The sequence below is a fragment of the Microchirus variegatus genome (genome assembly GCF_963457635.1).
Source record: "Microchirus variegatus genome assembly, chromosome: 21".
In the NCBI taxonomy this organism is placed as follows: domain Eukaryota; kingdom Metazoa; phylum Chordata; class Actinopteri; order Pleuronectiformes; family Soleidae; genus Microchirus; species Microchirus variegatus.
This window is the reverse complement of record NC_139822.1, coordinates 9,818,638-9,831,020: the sequence shown is the minus strand read 5'-3', so window position 1 is coordinate 9,831,020 and position 12,383 is coordinate 9,818,638. Positions and strand designations below refer to the sequence as shown.

At 42.8% G+C, this 12,383-nt stretch overlaps 2 protein-coding genes across 2 annotated transcripts in view; both read left to right on the top strand.

Moving 5' to 3' along the window:
• LOC310942586 (tripartite motif-containing protein 16-like) overlaps nucleotides 1-12,383 on the top strand; it is a gene marked incomplete at its 3' end in the record, with an annotated part of 323,438 nt that overhangs the window by 36,853 nt on the left and 274,202 nt on the right. The gene's annotated exons all lie outside the window — the stretch shown is intronic.
• The window catches only part of myo10 (myosin X), a gene marked incomplete at its 5' end in the record, with an annotated part of 56,201 nt that overhangs the window by 17,079 nt on the left and 26,739 nt on the right, over nucleotides 1-12,383 (top strand). Inside the window, 2 exons of the mRNA XM_083907549.1 lie at nucleotides 1,822-1,980; nucleotides 8,064-8,251. Of these exons, the coding sequence (XP_083763675.1) occupies nucleotides 1,822-1,980; nucleotides 8,064-8,251 (347 nt within the window). The remainder of the gene's footprint in view (nucleotides 1-1,821; nucleotides 1,981-8,063; nucleotides 8,252-12,383) is intronic.

Genomic DNA, 12,383 nt, shown 5'->3' with positions numbered 1-12,383 from the left:
TGACCACACCCACTCACCCAAGGCTGACCAAGGTCTACCAAGACTGATCAAGGTCTACCAAGACTGACCAAGGTCTACAAGACCGACCAAGGTCTACAAGACCGACCAAGGTCTACCAAGACTGACCAAGGTCTACAAGACTGACCAAGGTCTTCCAAGGTCTACCAAGACTGACCAAGGTCTACAAGACTGACCAAGGTCTTCCAAGGTCTACCAAGACTGACCAAGGTCTTCCAAAGTCTAGCAAGACTGACCAAGGTCTTCCAAAGTCTACCAAGATTGACCAAGGTCTAGTAAGACTGACCACATCTGACTAAGTTCAACTAAGGTTGACAAAGTCCATCCAAGGCCAGCCAACGCAAACAAAGTCCTTCAAGCTACGACATTTTTAGAAAGCGGCGACATTTTTATCTTCTTCATTTATTCTCTCATCAATAACATCATCATTGTTTTGTGTAAGTGGAGAAAGACATCACCTGTTCAACCTCACAGGCTCCGCCCCCACGTCTTAATTTACATTATTGTGAAAGATTAGTGATGATCAAAAGTCAAATATGTTGCCTCTGTTCGCTTTGATAAAGAAACATTTGTTATGTTGTTCAAAAGGACAAAGGAGAACACACACACACACACACACACACACACACACACACACACACTGTGCAGGTAACCCAGCGCCCGCCTCAGGCTCCGCCCCAACACCACCAGCAGCTGCTCTTTGAATCATCTTTCATCTCACCTGTATTGTCCTGCCGTCAGCTCAGGGGGCGGAGCCTGAGTGTAACCTGAGGACCAAAGACCAGAGGAACTCTGTGATGAAAGAGAGGATACATTTACTGTCATCATCATCATCATCATCATCATCATAATAACAATCTGTAGAAAAGTCAAAATAAAGTCACTCTCCCACACCAAAGGAAATCAGTCAGAAAATAAAACACGGGTTGTGACGAAACAAAACGTTCAGATGTTTAATCTGGAGCAGATTAAAGATTCATGTTTTTGTCTCATTAGTTTTATTTTGTGGTGTTTTTATGGAGAAGAAAACGACTGAATGATCTTTATATTTACTGTAGGACAACAGAGAGACAGGTGAGACAGTCTGTCCTTCACTGTTTACTGTAAACACTGTTTACTCTGTTTACTCTGAACCAGGCTCACAGTCAGGAGTCTGAATGGAACTGGTCCAGGTTTAGTCCAGGTTTGGTCCAGGTTTGGTTCTGAACTGGTCTTCAGAGACAGGATTTGTCTCCTGTACAGAAAGAATGTCTGTGTTTGAAACATGGCTGAAGGTCAACGATGATGATGATGATGTTTTAGTCTAAACATTGACAGCAGACGAAGGTCGTTCAGATAAAAACAAACTCTGCTGCAGATTCACAGAAGGTCAAAGGTCACACTGGAGCTTTTGAACATTCCACACATTTATCTGCTCGACATTTTTAGAAAGCTACGACATTTTTAGAAAGTTCCGACATTTTTAGAAAATTACGGCATTTTCAGAAAGCTACGACATTTTTAAAAAGTTACGATATTTTCAGAAAGTTCTGACATTTTCAGAAAAATACGACATATTTTACAAAGCTACCACCTTTTCAGAAGGTTACAACTTTTTTTTCAGAAAGCGACAAGAAAACTACGACTGTGACGTCATCCCCAGTTTAAACTGCACTTTATATATAAATAAAGCAGAATTCCCCTCTTCTACATATTCTTTAACCCTTAGCGTTAATTGATCGTATGTCCCTGATTATTTTCTCAGTTTAAACACAAATCTAACACGTGACTAAATGACTGTTGTCCTGTGGTGTGTCCTCTCAGGTGTACACATACAAACAGAATGCTCTCACCAGGCAGAAGGTGCAGCTCATGCATCACAGCAGCGTCTCAGGAGTGGACGACATGTCCACGCTGGAGGATCTTCACGACGGAGCCATCATGCACAACCTCTACCTGCGCTACAAGCAGAGACAGATCTATGTAAGTATATTTATAACATATTATATACGTCTCTCACTCTCCCACACCAAAGTCCATAGAGTAAACCAGTGATTTTAACATCACAGCACACAGGAGTTCACAGGAGTTGTTGATCCACTGCTGCCTCCATCACTAACTTACAATGACTGATTTTAGTGAATTCAGCTTTTAAAATATTTCATTTAGACTTAACTCAGTGGCACAAAGTGGCCACACGAGGCAGCAGAGGACCAGCAGCTCCTGTGTCCCTGTGAGCTAAAATCACTGGTTTTCTCTATGGGCTTTGGTGTGGGAGAGTGAGTGGTTTACAAAGAGACACAAACTCATGTTTCCCTTTGAAAGAAGGATGTGTCACAGTTTATTCTATTTTCTTAAGATATCATTGAATTAAACTGATATAGATTTTTTTGTAAAGTGGCAAAAACACACGATGAACCTCATACGACCTCACTTTAACTTTAACTTTAACTTTAACTCTAACTTTAACACAAACACTGGACTCAGCTCATGTGCAGTGAATATTTGCTGAAACCACAGCACAAACTCGTCTGTGTGAAACTCAGTCACACTGAGGAGAAAACAGCGACAACAACACAAACACACACACACACAGTGAGTCTCAAACATCACTGACTCATTTTCTACTCATTTAACTAATGAGCAAAAACTGACTCTGCAAAAAACAAACACTCGACAAAGACGTCTTTGTGTGCACGCACACACACACACACACACGCACTCACGCACGCACGCACACTAACCACACTAACCTCTGACAAATGCCATTCGGTTACTTAAATAACAAATGAATGCTCCCGTATGGTTGAAATTATCCAATCAATTCATCACAGTCACTCCTCTTACTCCTCCTCTCTCCTCCTCTTCCTCCTCCTCCTCCTCTGCTCCTCAGAGAGGGAGAATGAGAGGAGGAGGTTTGTGGTGGAGCTGTGAAGCTCAGAAACTTCAGGGATCAAAGGTCGATCAGGTTAACGTGGACTTTTATTGTGAAAGAGTCAAAGTCGTATTTCCATCACATTTGTTAAGAAAGGGAAAATTGTATTGTTTTTCTTCACCAGTAGGGGGCAGCCTCTTTAATGAATGATGATTAGCCTGTTGTTGTTGTTTTGGTGAAGGTTTCCACAGTTAGTGTTTTTATTGCACTAAAGGGGGCGCTATAAACGTTTAATTTCATGTCCTTCCTGTCAGGAAGACCTCACAACTGCTAGCTGCTACAGTAAATGTTAGCTGCTACAGTAAATGATAGCTGCTACAGTAGCTGCTACAATAAATGTTAGCTGCTACAGTAAATACGATAGTAGCAGTTTAATGTTAGCAGCTGCTGTAGCTAGATGCAGTGACATTTGCGTTTGATGTTAGCAGCTACATGCTGTCGCCTCAGAGTTAGCTGCTACAGTAAATTTTAGCTGCTCCAGTAACTGTTAGGCGCTACAATAACTGTTAGCTGCTCCGGTAAATGCCATAGTAGCAGTTTACTGTTAGCAGCTACTGTAGCTAGATGCAGTGACATTTGCGTTTGATGTTAGCAGCAACATGCTGTCGCGTCAGTGTTAGCTGCTACAGTAAATTATAGCTGTTACAGTAACTGTTAGCCGCTACAATAACTGTTACCTGGTCCGGTAAATGCGATAGTAGCAGTTTAATGTTAGCAGCTACTGTAGCTAGATGCAGTGACATTTGCGTTTGATGTTAGCAGCTACATGCTGTCGCATCAGTGTTAGCTGCTTCAGTAAATGATAGCTGTTACAGTAACTGTTAGCTGCTCTGGTAAATACGATAGTAGCAGTTTAACGTTAGCAGCTACTGTAGCTAGATGCAGTGACATTTGCGTTTGATGTTAGCAGCTACATGTTGTACATGTTGTCACGTCAGTGTTAGCAGCTACCGTAGCTACATGCTCACTGTTAACATCAGGAAGAAGCAGGAAAATCAAAGGTTGAATCTTAAAACGAGACAAAGATGATGGAGAAAAACTGCTACAATAAAAGTGAACGGAGTCAGTGACTCAGTGGCTCCTCCTGGTGGTCGAGAGTTGTTTAGTGTGAGATGATGGAGGATGTTTTGATGTAATGTCACAGAGCAGAGGAAGCTCTCAGCGTCTGCTTTCTGTCACTTTAGATGTTTTGGGGGTTTTTTTTGTTCTTCATAAAAACAAAATGGCTGCAGGTGGTGGACTCTGTGGCTCCGCCTACATTCCGGCTGCAGATCTGTCATGTGACTCCTGACACCAGTGTTTACTCTGCAGTTCATGAAGACAGTGAGAAACATGCAGGGACACTTTTAAGGGACGGACGGACTGACACATGCCCCGCCCCCTCCCCACTGAGAAAATGAGGGCAGATAAAGTTGAAGTGTGTGCAAATGCGTGAAGGGCGATGGGCCCCCCCCCCCTCCCCCCCTCCGATGTCATAACCTGTTAGAGGCCCCTGGAATCTGTCAAAGCCCCCCTGCTGACTTCTGAGGGAGAGTCAGTGGATGATAATCTGATGATAATCTGATGATAATCTCATCACACGTCTTTATCTTTGACAGAGTTTATTAAACTTGGAAGACGAGTCATGACCGAGGTGACGTGAAAACATGACATTTGTAAAACCCACTCACTCTCCCACACCAAAGTCCATAGAGAAAACCAGTGATTTTAGGTCACGGGGACACAGGAGCTGCTGGTCCTCTGCTGCCTCGTGTGGTCACTTTGTGTCACTGAGTTAAGTCTAAAGTAAATATTTTAAAAGCTGAATTCACTGAAATCAGTCATTGTAAGTTAGTGATGGAGGCAGCAGTGGATCAACAACTCCTGTGAACTCCTGTGTGCTGTGATGTTAAAATCACTGGTTTACTCTATGGATTTTGGTGTGGGAGAGTGAGTGACTTTGGTGTGAGAGAGTGAGTGACTTTGGTGTGGGAGAGTGAGTGAGTGAGTTTTAACAGAAATGTAGCACAGTTATCCTCAGTGTTTAAGCTGCCGTCAGTGGCATGACACCGCGAGATGAATTGGGAATTTAGCCCTGAGGCGACCAGACTGTGTGTGTGTGTGCGTGTGCGTGTGCGTGTGTGTGTGTAGTTTCAGCTCCTGTGATTGTAACCAGCTGTGCTGTCGACTGGTGGCCTCACTCGTCCATTCTGTGGATTCCATTTAAAGCGCACACACAAACGCACACACACACACACACACACACACACACACACACACACACACACACACACACACACACACACACACACACACACACACACACACACAGATTCCATTCCAGTGTCAACACCTCCACTCTCTCTCTCTCTCTCTCTCTAAGGTCATGTGATCACTCTCTTTCTTTCTTTCGTGGTCTTTTTTCGTCCTTAATGTCAAACACATACATTCAGACTCACGTCATCTTAATGGTGGGAAAACTTCACGTGAATTTAGCTCCATGTTTGTCTTTAGAATCACATTAAATTACACATTTTTTTCCCCTCCGTGCATTATTCCACATTGTAAACCACTCACTCTCCCACACCAAAGTCCATAGAGAAAACCAGTGATTTTAGCTCACAGAGACACAGGAGCTGCTGGTCCTCTGCTGCCTCGTGTGGTCACTTTGTGTCACTGAAATACATTGGAATGAAACATTTTTAAAGCCGAATTCTTTAAAATCAGTCATTGTAAGTTAGTGATGGAGGCAGCAGTGGATCAACAACTCCTGTGAACTCCTGTGTGCTGTGATGTTAAAATCACTGGTTTACTCTATGGACTTTGGTGTGGGAGAGTGAGTGACTTTGGTGTGGGAGAGTGAGTGACTTTGGTGTGGGAGTTAATGACATTAACGCTCACACCCTTTATTTTTGCACATCTGCTCTGACATCATCATCATATCCATGTGAAAACTTCAACTTCACAATTTTTCAAATTCACTGAATTATTCAGCCCTAATTTGAACACACATACACACACACAAACGTCATACTATACTGTCGTCCAAAATTTTAAAAAAAAAATTTGACACGAAATTTTAAAAAAAAATTGACCCAAAATTTGACCTCACTTTGTTGGTTAAAAACCCTCACTGGTCCTCAGTATGCCGCAAGAACAAGAACACACACACACTGTGTCTGCAGCTCCTGTATTTGTCATGTAAATAAATATCTTCACCTCAACAACTGCCACTCTGCTGTGTTTGCATGCAGCAGAATGTAGGTCAGTCAGTCAGTAGGTTGTTGTGTGAGTGAAGGCTTAGATGAAGCTCCGGGGAGGGGGAGGGGCTACAGTCAGGGTGGGTGGGGCTACAGTCAGGGTGGGCGGGGCTACTTAATAATAATGTAAACAAACCTCACCTGTTTCTCACACACCTGAAGTTTATCTGGTTTACATGAGGAGAGACAGACGGATACAGAGTGTGTGTGTGTGTGTGTGTGTGTGTGTGTGTGTGTGTGTGTGTGTGTGTGTGTGTGTGTGTGTGTGTGTGTGTGTGTGTGTGTGTGTGTGTGTGTGTAAAGTCATCACAGTGTAACACAAAGAGCGGAGGCGTCCAAACACAATGAGCTCTGTCTCTGAGAGCAGGACAGATAAATAATGCAATAAGTGACGAATGAAGAACAGATGGAGGAGTAAGAGGAGGAGGAGGAGGGAGGGAGAAAAGAAAATAACAGAGCTTGAGTGACAGCAGGAAGTGTAAGCGAGCAAGGAGCTGGAAAGTGTGTTATTGTTGGAGATCGTCAGTTTAATATCAGAGCTGATGAAACATGGACGCTACATCTGTTACACTACTGCTGCTGCTGATTTTAACAGGAAGTGACATCGTCTCCTCACATCATCAACTCTTTTTTGTCTGCTGTCTTTCTACGTTTGTAAACCACTCACTCTCCCACACCAAAGTTACTCACTCTCCCACACCAAAGTCCATAGAGTAAACCAGTGATTTTAACATCACAGAGACACAGGAGTTCACAGGAGTTGTTGATCCACTGCTGCCTCCATCACTAACTTACAATGACTGATTTTAGTGAATTCAGCATTTAAAATATTTACTTTAGACTTAACTCAGTGACACAAAGTGACCACACGAGGCAGCAGAGGACCAGCAGCTCCTGTGTCCCTGTGAGCTAAAATCACTGGTTTTCTCTGTGAGGTTTGGTTGAACATGAGGAGAAAAAGTTGAAAAACTCAGTAACTACTGACTGTTTATGTTTCCTGTGATGGATCAGAGCTGAACGAGTGTGTGTGTGTGTGTGTGTGTGTGTGTGAGTGTGTGTGTGTGTGTGTGTGTGTGTGTGTGTGTGTGTGTGTGTGTGTGTGTGTGTGTGTGTGTGTGTGTGTGTGTGTGTGTGTGTGTGTGTGTGTGTGTTTTTAAGGGTAAAGGTTTTACTGCATGAATTACAAACATTTGGACTCGATTAGGTTTGCGGCCGTCGCTGCCATCGAGAACCTGGTAACGGTTACCACAGCAGCAGAAACAGCAGCAGAAACAGAAACAGCAGCAGAAACAGAAACAGCAGCAGTAACATAAGTTAGCTCATGTTAGCTCATGTTAGCGCTAACAGTGGTTCTCGTCACACGGTGTCAGATACTCAGAGTTTCAGTGTCATACCACAGAGGTGACGTGAGGAACACGATACTCTGTTTCACTGTAGTTTACCTGTGCTGGACGCACACACACACACACACACTAAAGTTCTGAAGTCGTTCTTTCACGTCAAACTAAATCAAATCATTTACTGTGGATTTTGTTCCTTAAACTCGAGAACTCTAGAATGTACGTACACAACATAGACAGGGTCAAAATGTAATGAAATTGTACGTACATAACGTAAGGATGAGGAGTGTCATGAATAATAAATATGTCTAGAGAGATATGGCTGAAACTGCAGTACCTCACCAGCCCACTAGGGGGCCACAGCCAACACTTTAAAGCATCTTTATTCCAGTCGTTTATAATTAACTCACGAGTTAAGCCTCTGTTTTACTGATGGACTAGGTTTTTCGAAACTTTTTGAGTTGTTATTGCAATCTGCCGTCTCACCATTAGGTGTCACTGCTTCTCACCCACTGGACCTTTAACTCTTTCTCTCTCTCTTGTGATTGGCAGACGTACATCGGCTCCATCCTGGCGGCGGTAAATCCGTACCAGACGCTTCCCGGTCTTTACGACGGTCCGACCGTGGAACTTTACAGTCGACGTCACCTGGGCGAAATCTCGCCGCACATCTACGCCGTCGCTAACGAGTGCTACCGCTCGCTGTGGAAGAGGCTGCACAACCAGTGTGTGCTCATCAGGTACGACATCGTACGACATCGTACGACACTTCTCTTTACGAAATAACATCTTATTTTCCTTTCCCGCCGTTGAATGTTTGGGGATTTTTTTGTGCACTTTAAGTGACGTCCGACTCAAGAATCAGCGCTAACAATGTTCAACTGGAGATTAATGTTAAATAGACTTAGAAATACTACTTAAAATTCCAAATTCTACATAAAGTTCCAAAAATCTACTTAAAGTTCCAAATCTACTTAAAATTCCAAATTCTGCTTAAAGTTCCAAAAATCTACTTAAAGTTCCAAATACTAAAAGTTCCAAATTCTACTTAAAGTTCCAAATACTACTTTAAGTTCCAAAATCTACTTAAAATTGCAAAATCTACTTAAAGTACCAAATTCTACTTAAAGTTCGAAAATCTACTTAAAGTTCTGAATTCTACTTAAAGTTCCAAATACTACTTTAAGTTCCAAAATCTACTTAAAATTCCAAATTCTACTTAAAGTTCCAAATCTACTTAAAATTCCAAATTCTACTTAAAATTCCAAAATCTACTTAAAATTCCAAAATACTACTTATAGTTCCAAATTATATTTAAGTTCCAAAATCTACTTAAAATTCCAAAATCTACTTATAGTTCCAAATTATACTTAAAGTTCCAAATTATACTTAAAGTTCCAAAATCTACTTAAAGTTCTAAAATCTACTTATAATTCCAAATTCTACTTAAAGTTTCAAAATCTACTAATCTAATCTGGTTACAGTGAGATTAAGCTGCATTATCCACTAGCTAACGCCGCGTTCCATTTACATCGGGAATTGGAGGTCGGAAGGCCGTACATTGTACAAGTGCAGCCATCTTGCGAAATCCGTTGTTGTATTTCAAGAGCAATTGACGACGTGTGAGCGTCAGGCGGACGTCAGGAACTCCCACGTTTACATTTGTGAGAAATGGCTGTATGGGCAATACACACTCAAACGTCCAAAAAAAAAGTAACGTGTATCAAAACTTTGATTTACGTGAGAAAAGTCTTGAGTCTTGCGACTCGTTTAAAGCCTCAACCGCGTATGTACGCTAACGTACGACGACACCGTGACGCTCCAGACTGGACTGGGTTCTGATCGTTGGTTTTCGAGTGTTTCCCATTGGTGTGTGTGTGTAAATTATTTTCAGTTTCAGACACTGTGTGGTTGTGAAGCAGCCGAGCGTCAGGTCACTGCTTCAGGCTGCAATTACACGGGAATTAGCCGGCGTTATTTTACAGCGCACTTTTATTGGCCTTGTGGGTAATCAGACACGTGTGTTCCTTTAAAGACGCTAACGGTGCTTTGACTTTTTCTTTCCTCGTAAAACGTGAGCGCGTTTACTCACAGCTGGTCGTTACGAGGCTCTGATTGCACTGTCAGCGCCCCCTGCTGCTAGAAACCACCCTGGCGCGTTGGTTTTCACAAGGCTAACAAAGCTAACAACGCAACAAAAGATTCACTTACGTCGCAACCAAAGCCCATGGAGAAAATCAGGGACTTTAGCTCACGGGGACACAGGAGCTGCTGGTCTACTGCTGCCTCGTGTGGTCACTTTGTGTCACTGAAGTTAATCTGAATCAAGATTTTTAAAAGCCGAATTTTACAAGTCATTGTAAGTTAGTGATGGAGGCAGCAGTGGATCAACAACTCCTGTGAACTCCTGTGTGCTGTGATGTTAAAATCACTGATTTACTCTATGGACTTTGGTGTGGGAGAGTGAGTGACTTTGGTGTGTGTTTTTATCCATCTATCTCTTTTTTTTTTTAAACGCAGTAGGATCTTCTTTATTTTTAACCTGTATAAAAACAAAGACGTTGTCTCCTGTCCGAGACACAAAGACGCTCTTTGTGTCTCGGACAGGAAGTTGGTCAGCGGGGGAAGAATATGTGCGCGGCACAGCGAGGCGTAAACACAAACATTATTATGGTATTGTCGTTGGAGAGGATGGTGAACGACACAGTGTCGCCATTGTTCTCACAGAGATCCACGATTCAAACTCACGTCAAAACAGAGAAAACAGCAGCAGCAGCAGTAGAATCAGTAGAATCATCATAAGCATCAGCAGCAGAATCATCATAAGCATCAGTAGAATCATCATAAGCAGCAATAGCAGAATCATCATAAGCAGCAGCAGCAGAATCTTCATAAGCAGCAGCAGAATCAGTAGAATCATCATAAGCATCAGCAGCAGAATCATCATAAGCAGCAGTAGAATCATCATAAGCAGCAGCAGCAGAATCATCATAAGCAGCAGCAGAATCAGTAGAATCATCAAAAGCATCAGCAGCAGAATCATCATAAGCAGCAGTAGCAGAATCATCATAAGCAGCAGCAGCAGAATCTTCATAAGCAGCAGCAGAATCAGTAGAATCATCATAAACATCAGCAGCAGAATCATCATAAGCAGCAGTAGCAGAATCATCATAAGCAGCAGCAGAATCAGTAGAATCATCATAAACATCAGCAGCAGAATCATCATAAACATCAGCAGCAGAATCATCATAAGCAGCAGTAGCAGAATCATCATAAGCAGCAGCAGCAGAATCTTCATAAACAGCAGCAGAATCAGTAGAATCATCATAAGCATCAGCAGCAGAATCATCATAAGCATCAGTAGAATCATCATAAGCAGCAGTAGAATCATCATAAGCAGCAGCAGCAGAATCATCATAAGCATCAGTAGAATCATCATAAGCAGCAGTAGAATCATCATAATCAGCAGCAGAAGCAGCATCATAAGCAGCAGCAGTGTTTGAGAGAGGACAGACCACAGATCACAGTCATGACCTCTGTTAAAATAGACTAAATGACAGGTTAGATCCTCCAGACTCACAGTGAGGCAGAATCATCACCCACTGAACCTCCACGTTCACATTCTTCAGGAAACTGTTGTTTTAACAACGTCAGACGAGGACGATGGGAAATATTACTTAGAAGAGGGCGGGGCTAGAGAGAACGTTAACGAGGGAGTTGGACAATCAACAACTAAGAACTGTCACTCTCACACTCACACTTACACACTCACACTTACAAACTCACACTTACACACTCACACTTACACTTACACACTCACCCTTACACACTCACACTTACACACTCACACTTACACACTTACACTTACACACACACACTCACACTTACACACTTACACTCTCACACACACTCACTTACACACTCACATACTTAGACACTCACACACTCTCTCACACTCACACAGAGTTGTGTTACCTCTAAAAACACCAAAGTCATTTCAGAACAGACCATCATAAAACATGTAACATGCTGCCACCCAACGCCCACACACACACAGGGTAATTTCATTGTGTGTGTGTGTGTGTGTGTGTAAGAACAGCTATAAATTGCAACCTGGCACTTTTAGACGAGGCAGGAAGCACTCCCTCTTTTTATTTTTGCACTTGATCTAAGGATTATGGGTAATCAGATCCAGGCAGGAGGAGGAGGAGGAGGAGGAGGAGGAGGAGGAGGAGGAGGAGGAGGAGCCTGAAACAGGAGCAGAGGAGGAAGAGGAGGGAACATAACGAGCAGCATCTGCTCATTAAAGCTCATAAACGCAGCCACTCAGCAGATTATTTAATCTGCAGCTCAGATTAAATAATCTGCTGAGACTCAGTCAGGTCTGAGTGTTTATCTTTAACTGTGAGACAGACTTTAATAAACCACTCACTCTCCCACACCAAAGCCCATAGAGAAAACCAGTGATTTTAGCTCACAGGGACACAGGAGCTGCTGGTCCTCTGCTGCCTCGTGTGGTCACTTTGTGTCACTGAAGTTTGTCTAAAGTAAATATTTTAAAAGCTGAATTCACTAAAATCAGTGACTTTGGTGTGGGAGAGTGAGTGATTTTGGTGTGGGAGAGTGAGTGATTTTGGTGTGTGAGAGTGAGTGACTTTGGTGCGTGAGAGTGAGTGACTTTGGTGTGAGAGAGTGAGTGGCTTTGGTGTGAGAGAGTGAGTGACTTTGGTGTGGGAGGGTGAGTGACTTTGGTGTGGGAGAGTGAGTGACTTTGGTGTGGGAGAGTGAGTGAATTTGGTGTGAGAGAGTGAGTGACTTTGGTGTGAGAGAGTGAGTGACTTTGGTGCGGGAGAGTGAGTGACTTTGGTGTGG